General features: G+C 49.4%; 1 protein-coding gene across 1 annotated transcript in view; it reads left to right on the forward strand.

Annotated features, from left to right (window-relative positions):
* SIPA1L3 (signal induced proliferation associated 1 like 3) overlaps positions 1-22,696 on the forward strand; it is a 230,045-nt gene that overhangs the window by 191,112 nt on the left and 16,237 nt on the right. The window contains exon 16 of the mRNA XM_032842051.1: positions 11,156-11,377. Within this exon, the coding sequence (XP_032697942.1) occupies positions 11,156-11,377 (222 nt within the window). The remainder of the gene's footprint in view (positions 1-11,155; positions 11,378-22,696) is intronic.

Here is a 22,696-nt window from a genome sequence, read left to right on the forward strand (position 1 = left end):
GCAGGGGAGTAAGTGAGAAGGAGCTGGCATTGAGCGGTCAGTCTGGGGCCTAGACCGCATACGCCTTGAGCATCGGGTGAAAGCCGCATACCATCTCCCAGGAGAATGCACAGAGGTGGGAAAACAGTTCTGCCCTCACGGGGCTCAGGGCTTATGTGGTTCTGGCACATGTGTCCCCTCGAGGTCTGCAGCCCCAGGCAGGGATTCCTGTGCTGCCGTCCCCAGTGCAGACCCCGGAGGCCCCAGCCTTCCTTCCCTTCCCCGCCACACCTAAGCAGGGGCCAGCCCAGGACCCCGATACAGGGGGCGGGGTGGGGAGGGTCCTCTCCTTTGATTCTCTCCTTTGCCAGCCCTCAGACCTATGGCCTTTGTCCACGCAGAACTCCTGCACCCAGGCAGTGGCCCCAGGCCTTGACCACAACCTATAGTGGATTTCATCTGTGTCTCTGCAGAAATAGCTGTGTTTGTGAAAAGGCAAAGCAAATATGCCCCAAACAATGCTTAGCTTTTGTGTGAAGCGCTCTGAGGTAGTTGCATCAGTTGAGAATGGGAGTACATCTCGACACCTCCTTAAATGATCTCATGACTTAGCAGTGGTTCTGACAGATTTGGAAACCACCGTGTTTGAGGGTGCCCGTATTGTGGGTGCCCCCCAACCCTGGTGCCTGACCTCCCTGAGTCAGGAGCCCCGAAGGGTGAAGGCAGAGAGGTCTCGAGTCCCAGTGAGCTTAGCCTTTGGCTCAGTCCACCTCCCCTAACAGGTGGTTCTCAGTCATCCGAACTCTCGGACTTTTGACCAGCTCCTTTGTCCGTTAATTTATCCATTTGTTTCACTCACAGATCTTTCTTAGGAATCTGTTAGGTCACAGGTGCTGGGGTGGGAGCTGATACTGAGATACTGTATTTCCGACAGATACTGAGCAAAAGCAGATGCGTCCCCCAACCCCTGTCCTTGCCTGTCTCCTTTGAGGGAGACAGATGACAGTCAGGCCATCACTGAGACAAATGTCAGAGTGTACCCATCCAGAAGGCCTCTGCACCAGGAGAGTCCTGGGTGCCACGGGGGTCCCGGCCCTCAGCTCCCCTAGTCCTATGCTGGGCCTGGGACCAGCTTAGTAAATCTGAGCAACGGGAGGGTTTTGAAATCTGTGCTATAAAGGCAGCAGGCTGGGGAGAAGACTGTGGCTGAAGCCAGGGGGTGGGTGTAAAATTACCCTGTGTCTGCCAGAAGGATTTGCTGAACCCAGAAATGAAGGGAATAAAACGGGAGAGGAGCCCACTACAAAAGAGGGCCCTGCAGTTGGGAGCTTTAATTTGCATACAGACAATTGATGCTAATTGCAAATCATTCTTATCTACTCATTAAGCTGCTTCCCGAAGTTTTCTCCTAGGCAACCAGGCTCTAGAGTGGAACAGCATTTCCCAAAATGGGGTGCTCGAGGTGATTTGGGTGGTACAGGAGGAAAATGTGTTTTTTTTAAATGGATATATGTTTGCTTTAATGAGTATTAGGAAAGTGTTCCCCGCCCATCCCGATACCGTCCTGGACAAGTTTAAGGAAAATTAAATGAATTGATTTAAGAAACATCTGCCAGTAGATGAGAGAATGGACCTCCACCGGGGTTCAAGCCCTCCCTCTGCCTTGCCTTGGCTATGTGGCCTTGAGCAAATGACTGAACTTCTCTGGGCCTCAGTTTCCTCGTCTGTAAAATGGGGGATAAATCACATAATCTGCCTCCTAGGGATATGGTAAAGATTGAATGAGCTAATGTTTATGGGACCCTCAGGACAGTATGGGGCACCTTGAACCTCCTATCATTGAACTCACAGGGGATTGTTCTAAAATGAATTAAAATCAGAATATTTCTCCAGAGTTGTGCCTATTACAGGCAGTGCTGGGGACACCACAGTGACTTGAGGGCTCAAAAGTCCAACAGGGGAGACAAACCCATCCCCGGACAGTGATAGCGGGGAGTGGCCAGTGCCCCGGTGGGGGAAGCACTTGGAATGTGGGAGCCCAAAGGGGGGCCAGACCCCATTGTGGAAGGGGCTCTCCTAGAATAGGGAGGACTAGCGGGGGTAGAGTGTCCCAGACAGAGAAGATGTGCAAGTCCCACGTGGGTCCTGCTCTGCTGGCCCTCCCACAACCTCACCGTCTTGGCAGGGGAGCCAAGTTCCCAGATGGTCACTGGGCATCTGCGCCCTAGAGGCCCACACGCGCCTCTGCCTGCCATGGCCGCACTGCCCCTGGCCCCAGGCCCCCCACCAGCCTTGTGCTCCCACCATCATTAGTCTTCTTCCTTGGGCTAAGCCATGGGGACAGCCTGGTTCGCAGCCGCGGCTCCTCAAGGGCAGGCAAGCCGGCTCCACAGCTGCCCCTGGCTCCACTTGACCAGTCCTTCATAGCGGATCCCCCCACCCCCGCCCTGCCCCGTGTTTGTTCGCACAACAAGGGCCCATTGTGTGCCCGGCCACCTGCTGGGGGCTGCGGGCACGCAGGGCCCCTGCTGTGCTTACACACTGACCAGGTACCAGGGAGACAGCAGGCAAAGAATGATGAAAGTAATGACTGGATTGTGCTAGAGGAAGGCCTAGGGAGAGAAGACCCACTGGGATCTGAGGGTGAATGTGGGGCAGGGCTGGAGGGAATGTCAGATCTCATCTGAGGGGCAAAGGTGGTTTCTGTGAGGAGGGGTCATTTCTGCCAAAGATGAAAGCAACAAGGAGGAGGGCACAGTTGAGTGGTCTCTGAGGGGCCGGTGATACATTCTTGACCCAGGATCCAGTTATATGGTGTCTGCTTAGTGACTATTCCTTCAGTTTTATGTGTATGTTTTGTACACTTTGCTATATGTGAGCTATTATGCAGTTAAAAAAAAAGAGAGAGAAAGGGGCTTCTGGGTGGCTCAGTTAAGCGTTTGACTCTTGATTTCAGCTCGGGTCATGATTTCAGAGTGGTGAGATGGAGCCCTGCATCGGGGTCTGCTTAGAGGGGAGTTTGCTTGAGGTCCTCTCTCTCTCTCCCCCCTCCCCTCTCTAAAATAAATCTTTTAAAAAGAGAGAAAGAGATAGTTGGGGTATGGAGAGGGTGCTCCTATGAAAGGGAGTAGCATGTGCAAAGGCCCTGAGGTGGAAAGGAGGGTGGATGCCGTCAGGTCACTGAACCACAGGCTCCTTGGCTCAAGGGTAGAAACTCAGGGGGCAGCTGATGGGTTTTTGGGGAGGTCAGCAGAAGCCAGACCACACAAGGTCCTGTCAGCCACATTACAGAGTTTGAATTCCATCGTCAGAGCTATGGGCAGTAAGGAAAGTTCTCAGCAGCAAGGGCAGTAGAAGCAGATTTATGATTTGAAAAATGGTGCTGGAGATGGGTCTGGAGACAGCCTCAGGGATGGGGCTGATGCTGAGATATGAGTTAAAAGGAAGGGGCCCAACCGGGGGACAGAGTAGCTGTGACCGTGTCAACAAGTGGCTTTGCTAGGACATAAGGAGGGAGGAAGACACAGGTCTGGGACGCTGCCAGAGAGCTAAGAGTGGGGAGGCTGCTGCAGACATGGAGTGGTGAGGTTCTTAAGGTGAGGAGAGCAGGGCAGATCCCCTATCCCCTGAGTGGGAGGTTATTCTTACCACTAAAGCACCCACTGTGTGCCAGGGACTCTTCCAAACATGGTGACATGGCAGGGAACAAAGTCAAGTGTTTCTCTTGTGGAGCTGACATTTTCTGGTGAGAGAGGAAGACAGACTGATAGCTGAGGAACCACGTGATCTCCCTGTGCTGGGGGCTGATAAGGTCTGGGGAGAAAAAGCCAACAGGATGGAGAGCCGGGAAGTCCTCTCGGAGGAGTTGGTGTTTTCCAGGAAGTAAGGGATTGACCCGGGCAGAGGAAGCAGCAAATACCAAGACCCTGAAGGGGAAATCATTTGCGGTGCCTAAGAAATGGTCAGGTGGCCAGAGAGGGAGGAGCAGACAGGGCAAAGGGGAGAGGGGCAAGGAGGTCAGTTTTGCAGAGCAGGCCAGGGCCCGGTTCTGGCAGGTTTATGGACCACGGTCAGCTGCTGGGATTTGGTTGTGAGGGACGTGGGAGCCATGGGAGGCGTGCGAATTCATAATCTGACTTCAGTTTGAAAAAGATTATTCTGGACAGTTTGAAGAGTAGAAGGAATTGAGTTTGCCCACAAACTCTGAGGACTGCCAGGAGAGGGATGGGCCGTGCCGTGCCCGAGCAGGGAAACAGCCAGCCCTGCCCTACCCAAGCTCCGGCCCTGCTTTAGGAGTTGCAGGAGCCTGTAGCAGCTTGTGCCTGCCAGGGGTTTCGGGGACTTCGCAGACGCTCTCCCCAGACATTCGTCACGGGAGCCCGGCTTCCAGGCAAACGGCCAGGCGCCAGCGCCTGCCGTGGGCACCGCAGTGGGCCGAGTGATCCCAGGCAGGCAGCCACCTGGCCCCCCGCCCTCTCCGAGGCAGCGCACGCCCCAAAGCTTCCTGGGTTTCCAGAGCAATTTGTCAGAGCTGTGAGGGGCACTCGGAGGCTCTTCGCTCCACGAGGAGCTGCCACAGCCAGGCAAGAAGCACATGGCTTTGCTTCCCCAGGCTGGGCCAGGAGGGAACCTCAGGGATACCATTCTGGGGACACAACCCTTAAAGATAATGCGACGGCCTCGCATCCACCGGGGTCACATGTGACAGAGACACGCTTGGAGAGTCACAGTCAGCCTGGGCGAGGAGTCCAAGCCCTCTCAAGGAAAGGTGGGAGCAATGGAAAGGCCCTGAGGCCAAAATGTTTCTGGCTGGGAAGAGCTTCCAAGTGGCTGGAGCCTGGTGAGCGGGAGGAGCTGAGGGCAGAGGGGGCGGGCCAGGTGGTGTAGGGCCTTGTGGGCAGAGGGGAGGACTCTGACTCTCCCCTGAGCAAGGCGGAGCCCCACAGGGTCCTGGGCAGAAGAGAGCTGTGATCTGATGCAGGTGTTCACAGACTCCCTCTGGCCATGTTTGGTGGGGGGTGGGTAGGAGGAGGCTGCTGCAGGGGCGGGGGCGGGGCGTGCGCGGGGCATGCGTGGGGCAGAGGTGATGAGCCCTGATTGGATTCTGCATCAGTTTGAGCCCATATCCCACCCTGGAGCATAACTCCAGCCACAGGCGGGGACTGATGCAACACTCCAGGCCTGCCAGATGCCAGGCTGGGAGGCCAAGGGCGATCTAGCAACTAAGGCCAAGCCGTGAGGGGTACGTGGGGGAGCAGTGTTATTTCCCGGGCTCTGGGAAATGTCCAGGTTACAGCTCAACAACTGACCCAGCTGTATGACCTCCAACAAGGCTACTTAGTTTCTCTGTGGCTCAGTGTTCTCATCTGTAAGATGGGATTAATAATGGGATCTGTGGTCTCCGGCTGCCAGAATGAACTGACATCATGCATTTAAAGTACTTCACACGGGGCCTGAGACACACTGGGTCCAAAACCATCCCCCCAATGCTAGGTTTCGTTTGCACTTTTATCATAACTGCCGTTGTCCTTGAAAGTACAGGCTTGTGGTTGAAAGCCCGGATTCTTGAGCCAGACTGGTTTGTGTCCTGGCACCCTCGCCTATCAACTGCATCATTCGGGGCAAGTTATTTTATCTCTGCGGGCCTCAGTTTCCCCACTGAAACATGGGTGTGGTGGTGACTCCTGCTTCATGGGCCTGCCAGGACAATTAATGGAGGGACACCTGTAAGATGCCTAGAACAGGGTCCCACCATGCTCACAGGCACAGCCAGCTCTGTCCCTGCCTCCCAAAGGCCTGTCACCCACCCTGGGCCAACCACCAAGACTGGGGGGTTGCATGTGTGAGCACAGCTCTGGCTTCTCCAGCCAGCACGTGGTTTTGTCAACTTTTTCCCAAAGCCACAAAATCTTTTCCTCCCACAAAATCCGAAACACTCCCCTGAGACATAACACAGATATGCACAGCGCCTCCCGGCAGGTGGGTTGGAAACACAAAGCAGGACACCCCCAGCCCAGCCCTGGCCAAACCCGGAGTCCCAGCTTTTTGCCCCGGGCGCACCACATCCCTTCACAACTTTGCACACGTGACTTCAGGCCATGGTGCTGCTGTCCCTCGTTTCTCAGAGAGGACAGGCTCACTGAGGGGAAGGGACCTGAGCTAAGGCCGCAGGGTGGTGTTGGGAGCTGGGGTTGGGACCCGGGTCAGATGAGCGGGGCAGCCCGAGTTCTTGTCTACCTCATGGTGCTCCCTGCTTTTCAAGTCCTGGCTGAGGACTTGTTGGTGCTTCAGAAAGGGATCAGTTGGTGGGGTAAGAACTCCCCCCGGGGCTGGGGGGACTCATGGTCCACGGATGTGTGGAAAGCGGCACCCACTTCAGGGCTGGGATGAAAGACACAGCATATTCTGGGGGATTGTTTTGTGCTGAGGCCGTACTGTGTGCAAAGCCACCATCCACCCCCGAGTCTCAGAGACACTGAAGATGGGGACACAGTCATGGACATGCCTTTAGCTATAAGTTACAGAAATCCCCAGCTCAGTCAGACATATGTCCTTGTTCATAAACAAACCTACCTCATTCTTTGAACTGGCTGCATAATTTTTTTGTTTTTGTTTTACATTTTGTTTTTTGGGTTTTTTTTAAGATTTTATTTAACAGAAAGAGTGAAGGAGCCAGGGGAGGGGCAGAGGGAGAGGCGGACTCCCCACTGAGCACTGCACCCAGCCGAGCCTACCAGAGGACGGGGCTCGATCCCCAGGACCCAGGGATCACGACCTGAGCTAAAGACAGATGCTTAGCGGACTGAGCCACCCAGGCACCCCAAACTGGCTGCATCATTTTTGATCATCAAGATGTGCTTGAAACTTTTGTTAATCCCCTGTTAAAAGACATCCAGGCCAGGTCTAACTTCCTTTTTTTTTTTAAGTTTTTATTTATTGTCTTAAGTACTCTCTACATGCAGCATGGAGCTTGAATCCACGGCCCTGAGATCAAGAGGCCCTAACTTTCTCGATTACACACAGCACTGCAGTGACCAGCCCCAGTGACCGTTCCCGATGACCATCCACAAGTACTTGGGCAGACTTTTCTGTGGCATGGATTTCCGGGAGGTCCCATGTTAGAGTGACACAGCTCATTCTTGAGTTCTCGGCTCAAGTGGCATTGCCTCCCTGGGTGGGGGCCTTCTGATCACCCTGACGTCCCACACTCCCTGGCTCCCTGGGCATGGCCCCATTAATAGATGTTGCTAAATCTTAGAAAGCATGTCTAGTTAGACCTTCTTTTAGTCCAGTCTGACAATCTCTTTCGTTCACTTCTGGTGCTGAAACATTCACTTTTAGGGAAATCGTTGATAGCAGTTGGATTTATAGTCCCCATTTTGCTATTTTCTATATGGTTACTCTCAGATTCTCTGCTCAGTTCTTTTATTTTTTTATTTTTTAAAGATTTTATTTAGTTGAGGGGCACCTGGGTGGCTCAGTCAGTTAAGCATCTACCTTCGGCACAGATCATGATCCCAGGCTCTTGGGATCGAGCCCCGCATCGGGCTCCCTGCTCTGCGGGGAGTCTGCTTCTCCTTCTCCCTCTGCCTGCTGCTCTGCTTCCTTGTGCGCACGCGCTCGCTCTCTCTCTCGCTCTCTCGCTCTCTCTCTGTCAAATAAGTAAATAAATAAAACCTAAAAATATTTATTTAGTTGAGAAAGAGTGAGAGCAGGACGAGGGACAGAGGGAGAGAGAGAATCTTGAGCAGACTCCACGCTGAGCAGGACATTTAGCTCAGTCTCATGACCCTGAAATCATGACCTGAACCACCCAGGGCTCCCGGTGACCTGTTACTGCCACCTTTTGTGTTAAGTAAACTTATTTTGGCGTACTGTTTGGATTCCACTTTTTTTTTTTTTAAGATTTTATTTATTTATTTATTTATTTGACAGAGGGAGAAAGAACACAAGTAGGCAGAGAGGCAGGCCGAGGGAGAGGGGGAAGCAGGCTCCCCACTGAGCAGGGAGCCCGATGTGGGACTCGATCCCAGGACCCCAGGATCATGACCCAAGCTAAAGGCAGACGCCCAACCGACTGAGCCACCCAGGTGCCCCAGATTCCACTTTATTTTTTGACCATATTTTTTTAGTTATTGTAATATGCATCTTGACATTATAGTTTAGATCTAGTAACCCAATTCTAGTAAAATATAGAAACTTTTCTCCAGGGGCACCTGGGAGGCTCAGTTGGTTAAGCAACCAGCTCTTGATTTCAGCTCAGGTCATAATCCCAGGGTCATGAGATTGAGCCCCATGTTAGGCTCTCTGCTGAGCATAGAGCCTATTGGGTTTCTCTCTCTCCCTCTCCCCCCTCCCCGCCTCTCAAAAAAATATATGTTTTTTTTTTTTTTTATTTTAAAGAAATAAACTTTTCTCCAGTGTAACCACATTCCATTTCCCATCCTTTGTGCTATTTTTGTCATTTTATTACATCCATATATGTTATAAGCCCAACAATATAGTGCTGTTCTTACTGCCTTTTATAGTCTTTTTTTTTTTTATCTTTTTTTTTTTAAAGATTTTATTTATTTGACAGACAGATGACAAGTAGGCAGAGAGTCAGAGAGAGAGGAGGAAGCAGGCTCCCTGCTGAGCAGAGAGCCCGATGCGGGGCTCGATCCCAGGACCCTGGGATCATGACCCGAGCCGAAGGCAGAGGCTTTAACCCACTGAGCCACCCAGGCGCCCCTGCCTTTTACAGTCTTATGTCTTTAAGGATATTAGAGAAGAAATAAGAAAACATGAATCTGCAGTCTTATTCTAACCCACAAATTCACCATCTTAGACCTTTCGTTTCTCTGTATGGATTCAGGTCACCATCTGGAGTCATTTTCTTCTTTCTTTTTCTTCTTTTTTTTAAGATTTTATTTTTAGGGGCGCCTGGGTGGCTCAGTTGGTTAAGTGGCTGCCTTCAGCTCAGGTTATGAACCCAGGGTCCTCGATCCCTGCTCATCGGTGAGTCTGCTTCTCCTTCTCCCACTGAGTCTCGCCTCCCTCTCATGCTCTCTCTTTAGCTTGCTCTCTGTGTCTCCAGTAAATAAGTAGAATCTTTTTAATTTTTTTTTTTTAAGTACTCTCTACCCCCAATATGGGGCTTGAACCTGCAACCTGAGATCGAGGGTGTCACTCTCTGTGGACTGAGCCAGCCCAGCACCCCTGGAGTCTTTCAGCTTGAGGACTTCTTTTATAGTTTACCAGGCAGATGAGCTGGCAATCGATTTCTCTGTTTATCAGGGAATATTTTTATTTTGCCTTCATATGTGAAGGATAGTTTTGCTGGATAAAGAATTCTTGGCTGGTGGTTTCTTTCTTTCTGCACTTTGAAGATATTCCATACCTTGTTTCAAAGAAGAAGTCAGTTAATTATATTGATGTTTTGCTTTATGTGATAAATCCTTTTTCTCTTGAGATGTTCAAGGTTTTTATCTCACTGACTTTGAGCTTTCTGGATAGGAATGTCTGTATTTACCATACTTAGGGCTTGTGGGGCTTTTTAGATGTGTAGGTAAATTTTTTTTCATCAAATGTGGGGAGGGCGCGTGGGTGGCTCAGTTGGTTAAGCGACTGCCTTCGGCTCAGGTCATGATCCCAGGGTCCTGGGATCGAGTCCCACATCGGGCTCCCTGCTCAGCAGGAAGTCTGCTTCTCCCGCTGACCTCTCTACTCTCATGCTCTCTTTCATTGTCTCTCTCTACCTCTCAAATAAATAAATAAAATATTTTTTTTAAATGTGGGGAGTTTTCAGCCATTATTTCTTTAAATCGTTCTTCTGCCCTTTTCTTCCCTCTCTTTCCAAAACTCTCGGTGCGCACGTGTCCGTATGCTTGATTCTCTCCCAAAGATTTCGGTATGGTGGATATCCTTATGCATTGAGCTGGGCAGGAGGATGGCAGGAGCCGCAGCCAAAATGCCCCGGATTCCCTCACTTCTCATCTAATGTGCAACAGCTTTTCAAGTATAGAAGACTCTCAGATTGTCATACACTGTTGGTCCATGCCAGAGTGCCAGAATGCTTATTTTGTCAGTCTTGTGCTTGGGGGAAGAGGATTTGCTGGTCTCCTCATTTGACTGGAGCCCCACCCTTTCATGTTGTTAAATTGACCTTCACAAAGCATTTATTGACTCAAACCCCAAAGGCATTAATTTTCTCATTAAATGCGTCTGACTTGAAGTGGAATTAGAATTTTATTTGAAAGTTTCAAATTTTATTAAATTTTTTTTAAAAGTCACTTTGTGGGGCACCTGGGTAGCTCAGTGGGTTAAAGCCTCTGCCTTCGGCTCAAGTCATGATCCCAGGGTCCTGGGATCGAGCCCCGCATCAGGCTCTCTGCTCAGCGAGGAGCCTGCTTCCTCCTCTCTCTCTCTGCCTGCCTCTCCGCCTACTTGTGATCTGTCTGTCAAATAAATAAAATAAAAGTCACTTTGTCTCAGGGGAGTAAACAGCTGGGTCCCCAGCAGCTGGGTTCCGGTTAGCAGTGTGCGGTTCACTGTAGCACGAATGCCAGGGGAATGCAGCATTGGGGATAGTGAGCTGTGGTTTTAGACTGGGTTAGCGGGAACGTTGTCTGATATGTAGTAGGTACTCCAAAAAGTATTTAAATGAAAGAACTCCTTGGCAAGCTGTATTTTAGATTAAAAAAAAAAAACAGTTACAGAACAATATAACTGCGATCCCAGTTAAACATACAGTTCTCCTCCTCCCCACAAAAAAAGTTCTACCTCCCTGATCGTAGTCACAGGTATATTTGTAATGCATAGGGAAAGGGAGAGGGCGTGCATGTGAGCGAGACAGCAAGCAAATTGTAAACCATGGACCTCTAGAGAGGGGCAGGTAGGACCCCTGCCTTCAGCTGTGCAGGCTGTGCCCAGGAGGCGGAATCTTGGGGTGCATCCACCCACAGGTGATTCCCACATGTGCTAGAGGGCATTTCTGGGGTGGGACTGGGGGCGTTGTGGGTGACTTCCCCTTCTCTCTGCTCAGGCTTCCATACTGGAATTTTCCACAGCAGCAGTGTATTTGTATCTCTCTTCTGTGAAGGAACTTTATTGTTTCCCAAGAGTAAATTTAAACCGATTGCTTTGGGGAAATGTGGAATGGATTCGACTGTTTATTTCTCTTGTTTTTACTCTGCAGTGACATGAGCTCGCGGGCTGGCTACCCCGCTCAGGTTTACAAAACTGCCAGCACAGAGACTCCTCGGCCCTCACAGCTGGCCCAGTCCAGCCCCTTCCAGCTCTCCGCCTCCGTCCCCAAGTCCTTCTTCTCCAAGCAGCCCGTACGCAATAAGCACCCCACGGGGTGGAAGAGGACAGACGAGCCCCCGCCGCGGCCGCTCCCCTTCACTGACCCAAAGAAGTAAGTGCTGGGACACCCAGCGAGGGGCTGCAGGGCCTGAGCCAGGCGTCTCTGGGTCGGGGGAAGGAGGGCAACCCCTGCCTGGCTCCTTCAGCAGGGTGCCATGGGTATAGCTGTGGACAGAAACTCTTAGTTGGACATGGCCTTCAAGGAGCTGCTGAGCAGGAGATGGGATTGGGGGCAGGCGGAGCAGGATGGAGGCCGAGGAAGGAGAGGGGATGGCTTCAGGACAGATACGCTTAAAGGGGAGCAGCCAGGGTTGGCTGGCAGACTGAATGCGGGTGGAGAGGAAGGGCGAGGTTGAAGAATACCCAGGTCCTGTAACTGGAAGGGCAGACTGGCCTTGAACTGAGATGAGCCCTGAGTGAGGACCAGGCTTGGTTGGGGGGAGCCCCCAAGTTCATTCCCAGTTGGTTTGCGTTCGCGAGGCACAGAAGCTGTGAAGGAGGCACTCGGGTCAGGAGTCTGGAGCTAAGGGGAGAGGTCAGGCTGGCGAGGGCAGGTGGGGTGTCATCAGCACAGTGGCAGAGGCTGGAGGCACACCCATGGCCAGGAGTGTGGGGAGAGTGGAGGGGGCTGTGCAGGTCGGGCAGAGGGAGCCCTCAGGGTCCAGAGTGTAAGGCAGAGCCCGGGCAAGTGTGGCGTCCTGGGAGCCTAAGCTGATGGGCCGTGAGCTGGCTTCGCTCTGAGCCTCATGGAGGTCTGTGAAGGGTACAGGAGAGAAGTGTTGGGCAGAATAGGAGGAAACCGTGTGCTCAGCTCGTTTGAGGCATTTTGCTGTAAGGCAAAAGAGAAGAGAGCAGTATGCATCAGGGAAGGATTTCTGTTATAAGTTAGAAGAATGTAGTATCTCACATTTACTGAGTACTCACTGTACACCAGTCCCGGTTCTCAGCTCCTGGTAGATGTGAATTAATAACCCGAGTCCTCACAACAGCTCTGTGAGGCGGACCTGTTATTCACCCCATTTTACCCATAAATCACAACAGCTGATAAGGGATAGAGCTGGTTCTGGGGGAGGAGGCATTCTGCCCTCCTCCCTCCGGTTCTCTGTAACATCTTTTGTGACCTGGATAAGCCGTTCAGATGCGTGGGTGACCCAGAGCTCAGAACGAGAAGGTTGGGCGAGAAGTGGGTGCCTACAGACGTCGGCAGGCGAGCCCAGAGAACTCACCAAGAATCCAGTTCATAGATGTCACTGCTGGCCCCGGGCTGTGAGCCTCTGCTCTCCTGATCAGAACTTCCTGCGGCTTCCCCCACTCCCAGGATGGATGACCCAGGCACACGGGTAGCACCAGGCAGTAGAATGGCCTGTGCTCTGCCCATACCCTGCACGACTGGCCTCTTCTCCCCCTGCCCTCTCGTCCTCCCGCCCTGCCCCTCACTGTCTCTACTCTAGTGCCCCCGGCCTCCGCTGCTCCTCCCTCTTGCCAAGGCCAGGCCAAGCTCTGGGCCATTGTAGGGGTTCTCTAATGCCTGGAGGGTTCTTCCCCCCGGTCTTGCAGCCATCTCCGGGGAGGGGGGGCTTGTTACGATGCCACCTCCTCGGATGGGCCCTCCCGACTGCACGTATCCCTCCATCACCCTGTCACTTTTCTCTGTTCCCCTGGAAAGCAGGCACCACAGTATTGGTCACAAGACGCTTGCAGGCTTCTGGTGCTCTGGGTCCTCCTTCAGTGAACACATGGGCCACACATCTCGCTTTGATCTCACCGCAACCCCGTGAGATACTGCAAGGCCCCCAGTTTTTAGGGTGATCAGAGGGGCAGGCCCCGCAGACCCCGTTAGGCTCTTCCACGTGGCGGCTGTCCTTCCCCCTTGTGCGCACTAGGGCTGCCCTCACAAGTGCCGCAGACCCAGTGCTCAACTCCAAAAAAGGATGGTGCCGCAGTTCTGGATGTCAGACGTCCAAGGTCGTGGTGCTGGTGGGGTTGGTTCCTTCTGAGGGCTGTGAGGGGGATCTGTCTGCTCGCCCAGCGGTTGCTGATTTGCAGGCCATGTATGGGATTCCTCGGCCTCTAGATGCATCTCCTCATTCTCTGCCTTCATCTTCATGTGGCGTCCTCCCTATGTACATGTCTCTGTGTTGATATCGCCCCTTTTTAGTAGGACATCAGTCAGTGGATTAGGGTCCATCCTAATGGCCTCATTTTGCTTTGGTTACCTCTATAAAGACCCTATTTCCAAATAAGGTCACTCAGATACTTGGGGTTCGTACTTCAGTATCTTTTTGGGAGGGACCCAAAGCACCAACTCTCAGGTTTTTTTTTTAAAGACTTTTTTTATTATATATATATATTTTTTTTTATTAACTTGTAATATATTATTTGTTTCAGGAATACACATCTGTGATTCATCAGTCTTACACACTTCACAGTGCTCATCATAGCATATACCCTCCCCCATGTTCATCCCCCAGCCACCCCATCCTGCCCACCCCCCTCCACTCCAGCAACCCTCAATTTGTTTCCTGAGATTAAGAGTCTCTTATGGTTTGTCTCCCTCTCTGGTTTCATCCCGTTTCATTTTTCCTCTCTTCCCCCATGATCCTCTGCTTTATTTCTCAGATTCCACATATCAGCAAGATCATATGGTAATTGTCTTTCTCTGATTGACTTATTTCGCTTAGCATAATACCCTCTATTTCCATCCATGTCATTGCAAAGGCAAGATCTCTTTTTTGATGGCTGCATAATACTCCATTGTGTATATATACCACATCTTTGTCCATTCATCTGTTGGTGGACATCTAGGTTCTTTCCATGGTTTGGCTATTGTGGACATTGCTGCTATAAACATTGGGGTGCACCTACACCTTAGGATCACTACATTTGTATCTTTGGAGTAAATACCCAGTAGTGCAATTGCTAGGTCATAGGGTAGCTCTGTTTTCAACTTTTTGAGGAACCTCCATGCTTCTTTCCAGAGTTGCGTTCCCACCAACAGTGTAGGAGGATTCCCCTCTTTCCTTATCCTTGCCAACATCTGTCATTTCCTGACTTGTTAATTTTAGTCATTCTGACTGGTGTGAGGTGGTATCTCATTGTGGTTTTGATTTGTATTTCCCTGAAGCCGAGTGATGTGGAGCACTTTCTTGTGTGTCTGTTGGCCATCTGGATGTCTTCTTTGCAGAAATGTCTGTTCATGTCTTCTGCCCATTTCTTGATTGGATTATTTGTTTCTTAGTGTTGAGTTTGGTAAGTTCATTATAGATTTTGGATACTAGCCCTTTATCTGATATGTCATTTGTGAATATCTTCTCCCATTCTGTCAGTTGTCTTTCGGTTTTTGTTGACTGTTTCCTTTGCTGTGCAAAAGCTTTTGATCTTGATGAAGTCCCAATAGTTCATTTTTGCCCTGGCTTCCCTTGCTTTTGGCTATGTTTCTAAGAGGAAGTTGCTGAGGCTGAGGTCGAAGAGGTTGCTGCCTGTGTTCTCCTCAAAGATTTGGTTGGATTCCTGTCTCACATTTAGGTCTTTCATCCATTTTGAGTCTATTTTTGTGTGTGGTGTAAGGAAATGGTCCAGTTTCATTCTTCTGCATGTGGCTGTCCAATTTCCCCAACACCATTTGTTGAAGAGACTGTCTTTTTTTCATTGGACATTCTTTCCTGCTTTGTCAAAGATTAGTTGATCTTAGAGTTGAGGGTCCATTTCTGAATTCTTTATTCTGTTCCACTGACTATGGGTCTGTTTTTGTGCCAGTACCATACTGTCTTGATGATGACAGCTTTGTAATAGAGCTTGAAGTCTGGAATGGTGATGCCACCAGCTTTGGTTTTCTTTTTCAACATTCCTTTGGCTATTTGGGTCTTTTCTGGTTCCATTTAAATTTTAGGACAATTCCATTTCTGTGAAGAAAGTTGATGGTGACTCAGTGGGTTAGGCCTCTGCCTTTGGCTAAGGTCATGATCTCAGAATCCTGGGATCGAACCCCACATCGGGCTCTCTGCTCAGCGGGGAGGCTGCTTCCCCCTCTCTCTGCCTGCCTCTCTGCCTACTTGTGATCTCTGTCAAATAAATGCATGAAATCTTAAAAAAAAAAAAAAAAGAAAAAAGTTGATGGTATTTTGATAGGGATTGCACTGAATGTGTAGATTGCTCTAGATAGCAGCATAGACATTTTCACAATATTTGTTCTCCCAGTCCATGAGCATGGAAAATTTTATCACTTCTTTGTGTCTTCCTCAATTTCTTTCATGAGAACTTTGTAGTTTTCCACGTACAGATTCTTTGCCTCTTTGGTTAGGTGTATTCCTAGGTATCTTATGGTTCTGGGTGCAATTGTAAATGGGATCAACTCCTCAATTTCTCTTTCTTCTGTCTTGTTGTTAGTTTATAGAAATGCAACTGCTTTCTGTGCATTGATTTTATATCCTGGCACTTTACTGAATTCCTATATGAGTTCTAGCAGTTTTGAAGTGGAGTCTTTTGGGTTCCACATAAAGTATCATATCATCTGCAAAGAGTGAGACTTTGACTTCTTCTTTACCCATTCGGTTGCCTTTTATTTCTTTTTGTTGTCTGATGGCTGAGGCTAGGACTTCTAGTACTATGTTGAATAGCAGTGGTGATAGTGGACAGCCCTGCTGTGTTCCTGACCTTAAGGGAAAAGCTGTTTTCCCCATTGAAAATTATATTCGCTATGGGTTTTTCATAGATGGCTTTTATGATATTGTACCCTTTATCCCTACAATGTGAAGAGTTTTAATCAAGAAAGGATGTTGTACTTTGTCAAATGCTTTTTCTGCATCTATTGAGAAGTCTGTTGCATTTCTTCACACCATCAATGAAGCCACAGGAAGAGAAATCAAGGAATCCATCCCACTTACAATTGCACCAAAACTCATAAGATACCTAGAAATAAACTTGACTAGAGATAAAAGATCTGTACTCTGAAACTGTAAAATACTTAGTGAAGGAAGTTGAGGAAGACATAAAGAAATGGAAAAACATTCATAAAATGAGTTTGGAAGTTTTCGTTCCCTTTCTGTTTTTTAGAACACTTTCAGAAGAACAGGTATTAATTCTTCTTTAAATGTTTGGCAGAATTTCCCTGGGATGCCATCTAGCCCTGGGCTTTTGTTTTTTGGGAGATTTTTGATGACTGCTTCAATTTCCTTGCTGGTTATGGGTCTGTTCAGGTTTTTTATTTCTTCCTCGTTCAGTTTTGGTAGTTTATAGTCTCTAGGAATACATCCATTTCTTTCAGATTGTCTAATTTGTTGTCGTTTAGTTGCTCATAATATGTCCTTATAATTGTTTGTATTTTTCCGTGTTGGTTGTGCTCTCTCCTCCTTCATTCATGATTTTATTTATTTGGGTCCTTTCTCTTTTCTTTTTAATAAGTCTGGCCAGGGGTTTTGATCTGTTCTACTGTTCTTTTAGTTTTTATTTCATTAATTTCTGCTCTGATCTTTGTTATTTCTCTTCTGCTGCTGGGTTTAGGCTTTATTTGCTGTTCTTCCTCCAGCTCCTTTAGGTGTAGGTTTAGGTTGTGTACTTGAGACCTTTTTTGTTTCTTGAGAAAGGCTTGTATTGCTATAATACTTTCCTCTTAGGGCCGCCTTTGCTGTGTCCCAAAGATTTTGAACAGCTTTTTTTTTTTTCATTTTCATTTGTTTTCCATGAATTTTTTCAATTCTTCTTTAATTTACTGGTTGACCCATTCATTCTTTAGTAGGATACTCTAGTCTCCATGTATTTGAGTGCTTTCCAACTTTCCTCTTGTGATTGAGTTTGAGTTTCAAAGCATTGTGGTTTGAAAATATGCAGGGAATGATCCCAGTCTTTTGGTACCAGGTGAGACCTGATTTGTGACCCAGGTTGTATCTGTTCTGGGACTGTTCCATGTGCACTAGAGAAGAATGTGTATTCTCTTGCTTTGGGATGAAGTGTTCTGAATATATCTGTGAAGTCCATCTGGTGTATTGTGTCATTTAAAGTCTTTGTTTCCTTGTTGACATCTTCTTAGATGATCTGTCCATTTCAGTGACGGGGGTATTAAAGTCCCGTACTATTTCTTTGATTTTGTCATTAATTGTCTTGTATAATCGACTGCTCCCATGTTAGGGGCATAAATATTGTTAGGTAACAATTGTTAGATCTTCTTGTTGGACAGACCCTTTAAGTATGATATAGTGTCCTTCCTCATCTCTTATTACAGTCTTTGGTTTAAAATCGAATTTTTCTGATATAAGGATTACTACCCCAGCTTTCTTTTGATGTCTATTAGCATGGTAAATGGTTTTCTACCCCCTTACTTTAAGTCTGGAGGTGTCTTTGGGTCTAAAGTGAGTCTCTTGCAGACACCATATTGATGGGTCTTGTTTTTTTCTCCAATCTGATACCCTGTTTCTTTTGATTGGGACATTTAGCCATTTACATTCAAGGTAACTATTGAAAAATATGAATTTTTTTTAAGATTTTATTTATTTGACAGAAATCACAAGTAGGCAGAGAGGCAGAGAGAGGGGGAGGCAGGCTCCCTGCCGAGCAGAGAGCCCATTGCAGGGCTCGATCCCAGGACCCTGGGATCATGACCTGAGCCGAAGGCAGAGGCTTAACCCACTTAGCACCCACAAGCACCCCGAAAGATACGAATTTATATCTCTTTATAGATGTTTATGTTTGTATGTTTTAAAGATTTTATTTATTTGAGAGAGAGAGATCGTGAGCAGGGGAAGAGAATGAGAAGCAGACTCCTTGCTGAGCAGGGAGCCCAGATGTGAGGCTCAGCGCCAGGACCCTGGGATCATGACCTGAGCCAAAGGCAGACATTTAACTCCCTGAGGCATCCAGGCACCCCTAGATGTGTATGTTTGTATAAACATATCTAAGCTAAATATATAAAATATGTCAATATATAAATATATGAAATATTTGGGACAGCACATAAAGTAGTTTCATGGCTTCTTATAATATTTGATAATTTAGTTATAGGTACATTTTTTTAAAAGTTTGTATTTTTAAGTAATCTCTGCTCCCAATGTGGGAATCGAACTCACAGCCCCAAGATCAAGAATCACACCTCCACTGACTGAGCCAGCCAGGCGTTTCATATAGATACATTTTTTAAATCACATGTGGAAGATAATATGTTAATTTAGAACCGCTTTTGTCCACATACTTCCATTTCATAAAGCTGTCTTATTCAGACGCTCTCTGAGCATTTTGGAGATAGTGTCTTTTTCATTGTTAAAGATCCGTCTGAGTCACCTAACCTAGTTTTCCAGAAAACATCATCTTCAAGCTAAATTATTTGAGGTTAAACATACTTTTTTTCCTCCCGTGTATGAAGCTGTCACTGACATTTTATCCCAAGGTACAGGGACTCGTTTGCATAACTTATTTACCTACGTATGTGAGTACCTACTTTACCAAGTACTGTCATAAGCCCTTCACCTACATTGACTCATTTAATTCTCACTGTAGAACAAGGAGATGAAAGTACTTTGCTTCCCATTTTCCAGATAAGAAATACTGAGGTCCAGAATGGTTAACATCACTTGCCCAGTTAATCATTGCAAATACTGTGCTTGTTGGTTTTGTGATTTGTCCCCACAAGGTCACCACATATTACGAGCTTATCCCCTGCCCCACCAGGAGTAATTCCCAAATCTGTCTACTTCCTTTGCTTCCCTTGCGGTTGATTTCAGTCAGGGACCTCTAACACACCCAGCAGAGAAATGCAAATGGCCTCATCCAGCCCAGAGGTGCTCCCTTTCCGCCACGCTGCTGGGCTGGGGCTGGACAGACCTGGCCCCTTGATCCTCTGGCAACCCCACTAGAGGGATCTTGTTCTTACCCCCATTTCCAGATGAGGAAACCGAGGCACAGTTAGAAGTACATAGCCAGGTCTGCAGCCAGAAGTGGCAGAGCTCGGATTCATAGCCAACAAGGTAACTAACAGAGCATCTCGTCATACGAAAGACCCAAGGAGGACTCCTACCCAGGGCAGTGACTCCTCTTTCCTCAGGACAATTTCATGGAGGGTCTCCTCTGTATTTGGTCTCCTCTGTATTTGGGCACGTGCTCTAGCTGACCAAATGACAGAATAAGCCAGTGAAGGACAGAGAATCTGTCTCCCACATCCGGCCCTTCTCCTGCAGGCCTTGGTCAACACCCAGGGAGGGACAGGCCAGCACCTCTGCCTCAGGGGATGGCCACGCGGCCCCATTTTGGCCACTTTGTCCCTGGGCTCATTAATTCGTTGGCCTGCCTTCTCCGAGCCATTAGAAGGGCAGAACAGCGGAAGGGTCAGGATGCTTACCCCCACCTCAGGTGTAGCCCCTCAGCTTCCCACTCTGTAACCTGGGATGCCAGTCTTCCCTAGCTCCAGGGTTCTGAGGACTTGGTGAGTCCATCCATTTGAGCCCCCAGCACCGTGCTGGGGCTGCACACGGCTCAGCAGGTGAGGGCGTGACTGGGCCCACAGGTTTCCCTTCTGACGGGAGGGGCCCGGCTGGAGCCTTGCAGGCTGGGAGGTGGAGCTGGCAGCCCTCAGCCCTCCTGGGCACCGCCTCCTCAACAGGCCAGTCTGGACTGGACTGCAGGGCTGGAGAAGCCCCTGTGGGCTGGCGGCCCTTGGGCCACCCTGAGAAACCTGCTTCATCCAGTGCCACTGCAGGGGTGAAGTGAAATCACGTGTGTGAAGGCCGCCCAGGGCCCAGGAGTGACTGAGCACTGGGGACATGAGCTTTGTCGCTGCTGTTACTACACCTGCACAGCAGAGTGGTGCCTGAGTTATACCACCTGGGTTCGCGTCCCAGCTCTCCCGGCACCAGCACCGTGTGTCAGAACCTCTCGGCATCACCAGCCCTCACCTGTGGGGTGAGATAATGGTAGAACCAGCCTCTTCCAGCCGCCATGAGGAAACAGTGCAGCTGCAGACGACACACCAGCCCCACGTCCCCGGGAGCCCCGGCTACCAGGAACCACACGCAGCCAGCCCCTCTTTCATTAGGGGTGAATCTTGGGGTGGCTCTGAGCATCTGGCATATGTGGATTCTGAGTTCTCTCCGCTCACCGTGCCTGTTTCCCAGCCTCAAGAGGGGAAGACAGGAGCACCTATGTCCCAGAGGTGACGTGAGGATTTCAGTGAGTCATAGGGAAGTACCAGTCACTGTTGGCTGGGCTGACAGGCACAGGCATCTTGTGGTTGACACCTGGCATTCTGGCTCCTTCCTTCCTCAGATTTAGGTCCAGCTCCATGCAGCCGCAGAAGGAATTGGGGAAGGCCTCTCCCCAACATCCCCACCCCATAGCAGGGCAGCATCCCCCCAGCCCCGCTCCTGCAGGCCTCTCTCCCAGCCATCCTTCCAGGAATATCTGCCTGCCTCCCCTGCTGTGCATCCTCGCCAGCCACGTTGGCACAGCCCCTGGCCCAGACAGGCTGACAGTGGTGCTAATTAGCTTAATTAACTTGGCCCCGGGGGAGCCGCCCCAGTTGGAGGCCACAGCCCAGAGTCAGCTGGGAACAGGCCCAGCCAAGTCAGAGCTATTGGTCGCCGTCCACCTCTGGCCCTCCTGTCATAGGAAAAAGGAGTCACTGTTGTCTGGGACCTTACCGCAGAGAGCCACCTTTGTAAGTTGTCTGCCTTTGTTTTCTACTGTCAGTGGTGTAATTCCACAACATGGCCAAGTCCAAGTTCAGGCAGCTCAGGCAAATCAGAGATGATGTCTGGTGCTGTCAGGCAGAACCCAGAGAGAAGGCACATCCTTCCGGGTGTTCTCTTCATTTGTATTGTGAAAGGTAAACCGTGCCCAGGATGAAAACCAAGCTAGTACCAGGGGTTCGTGGCACAGGCCCAGCCTCTCTCCCTTCCCTGGCCCCCAGCCATCCAGCACCCCCCTCCCCAGATGCAACCATGGCCTTCATTTCTTCCGTGTCCATCCCAAAGTGTTCCAACCATGACAAGCCGGTGGGACCCCATGTTCTTCCACCCTCATGCCCCTTCTCTTGGCCAGCGTGGCTCCCCGTCTCTACACATCTGCCTTTTCCACTTGCTCTCTCTTCTTTGTATTTCCGGGGCGATTCCGTATTAGCACAGAGAAGGTGATCTCATCCTTTTGAACCGTCATCGAGCAGTCTGGTTTGTCCTCAGGGGTCATCAGGTTTTCACAATCATGGGGACCTGAGATCTGGGGAAAAAAGGAAACCGATCAGAATGTACAAGCCCAGTCTGGCTGGTTTTGTTAATCTGGAGTTAATTCTGTTTTAAATGATTGCTTAGAATTTGCTGTTTGGAAACTACATCAGGAAATTCTTCCAGAAGAAAGAGAGTAAGAGCGGGTTTAAAAAGAGAAAGAAATGACAATAATAATCAATTTGATGCTCCAAACTGAATTCCAGTGGACTCTTCTCCTGTAGACCAGCCCATGGTGCCCCAAGGGAGGAGTGAGGCCTGCAGCGGCGGAGATGCTTGAGGGTTGAGGCAGGATGTCTCCTGGCGAGCCAGCCTTCCTGCCGGAGAATCCCAAATGCCCCGTCGGAGTGCTAGAGGTCCTAGGAGCTGGCAATGTTAGCGCATGAAAACAAATTAAACAGAGAAAGGAAGAAATACCTGTGTTCTTTTGACTTAACTTTTTAAATATTTCTGTACTTTTTTTCTTTTATAAAAGTCATTGAAGCTTCTTGTAAAAGGAAGGGAGAGAGACACCTGGCTGGCTCAGTCAGAGGAACAGGAGACTCTTGACTTGTGAGTTTAAGTCCCACATGGGGTGTAGAGATTACTTAAGTGTTTTTTTGGGGTTTTTTTTTTTGTTTGTTTTTAAAAAAGGGAGAGAGGAGGGTGCCTGGGTGGCTCAGTGGGTTAAGCCTCTGCCTTCGGCTCTGGTCATGATCTCAGGGTCCTGGGATCGAGCCCTGCATCGGGCTCTCTGCTCAGTGGGGAGCCTGCTTCCCCCTCTCTCTCTGCCTGCCTCTCCGCCTACTTGTGATCTCTCTCTGTGTCAAATAAATGAATAAAATCTTTAAAAAAAAAAAAAAAGAGGAAGTTTGAAAGGTAGGAGGTAGGTAGGGAAGTGGGTTGGTTGGTTAGCTGGGTGGAAGGAAGATTGGCTCCCCGTGATTGACGTTGAGCCGCTATTTCTGAGGGCCTGCAATGTGTAAGGCCCCTCTCCCAACACAGAACAGAAGGCTACAGATGAGGTGGGAGTGGGACCACAAACACACTAGCACCTGGGACAAACCGCCAGGAGTTGAACACAGTGAAGCAGCACACAGGAGTGTGTGATCAAGCACGCCCGGGCCGGGAGGGGACACCAGAAGGTTGAGTGGTCAGGAGAGGCCTCCCTGAGGAGGCAACATTTGAGATAA

The sequence above is a fragment of the Lontra canadensis genome, unplaced genomic scaffold (genome assembly GCF_010015895.1).
Source record: "Lontra canadensis isolate GAN:19392208 unplaced genomic scaffold, GSC_riverotter_1.0 scaffold125, whole genome shotgun sequence".
In the NCBI taxonomy this organism is placed as follows: Eukaryota; Metazoa; Chordata; class Mammalia; order Carnivora; family Mustelidae; genus Lontra; species Lontra canadensis.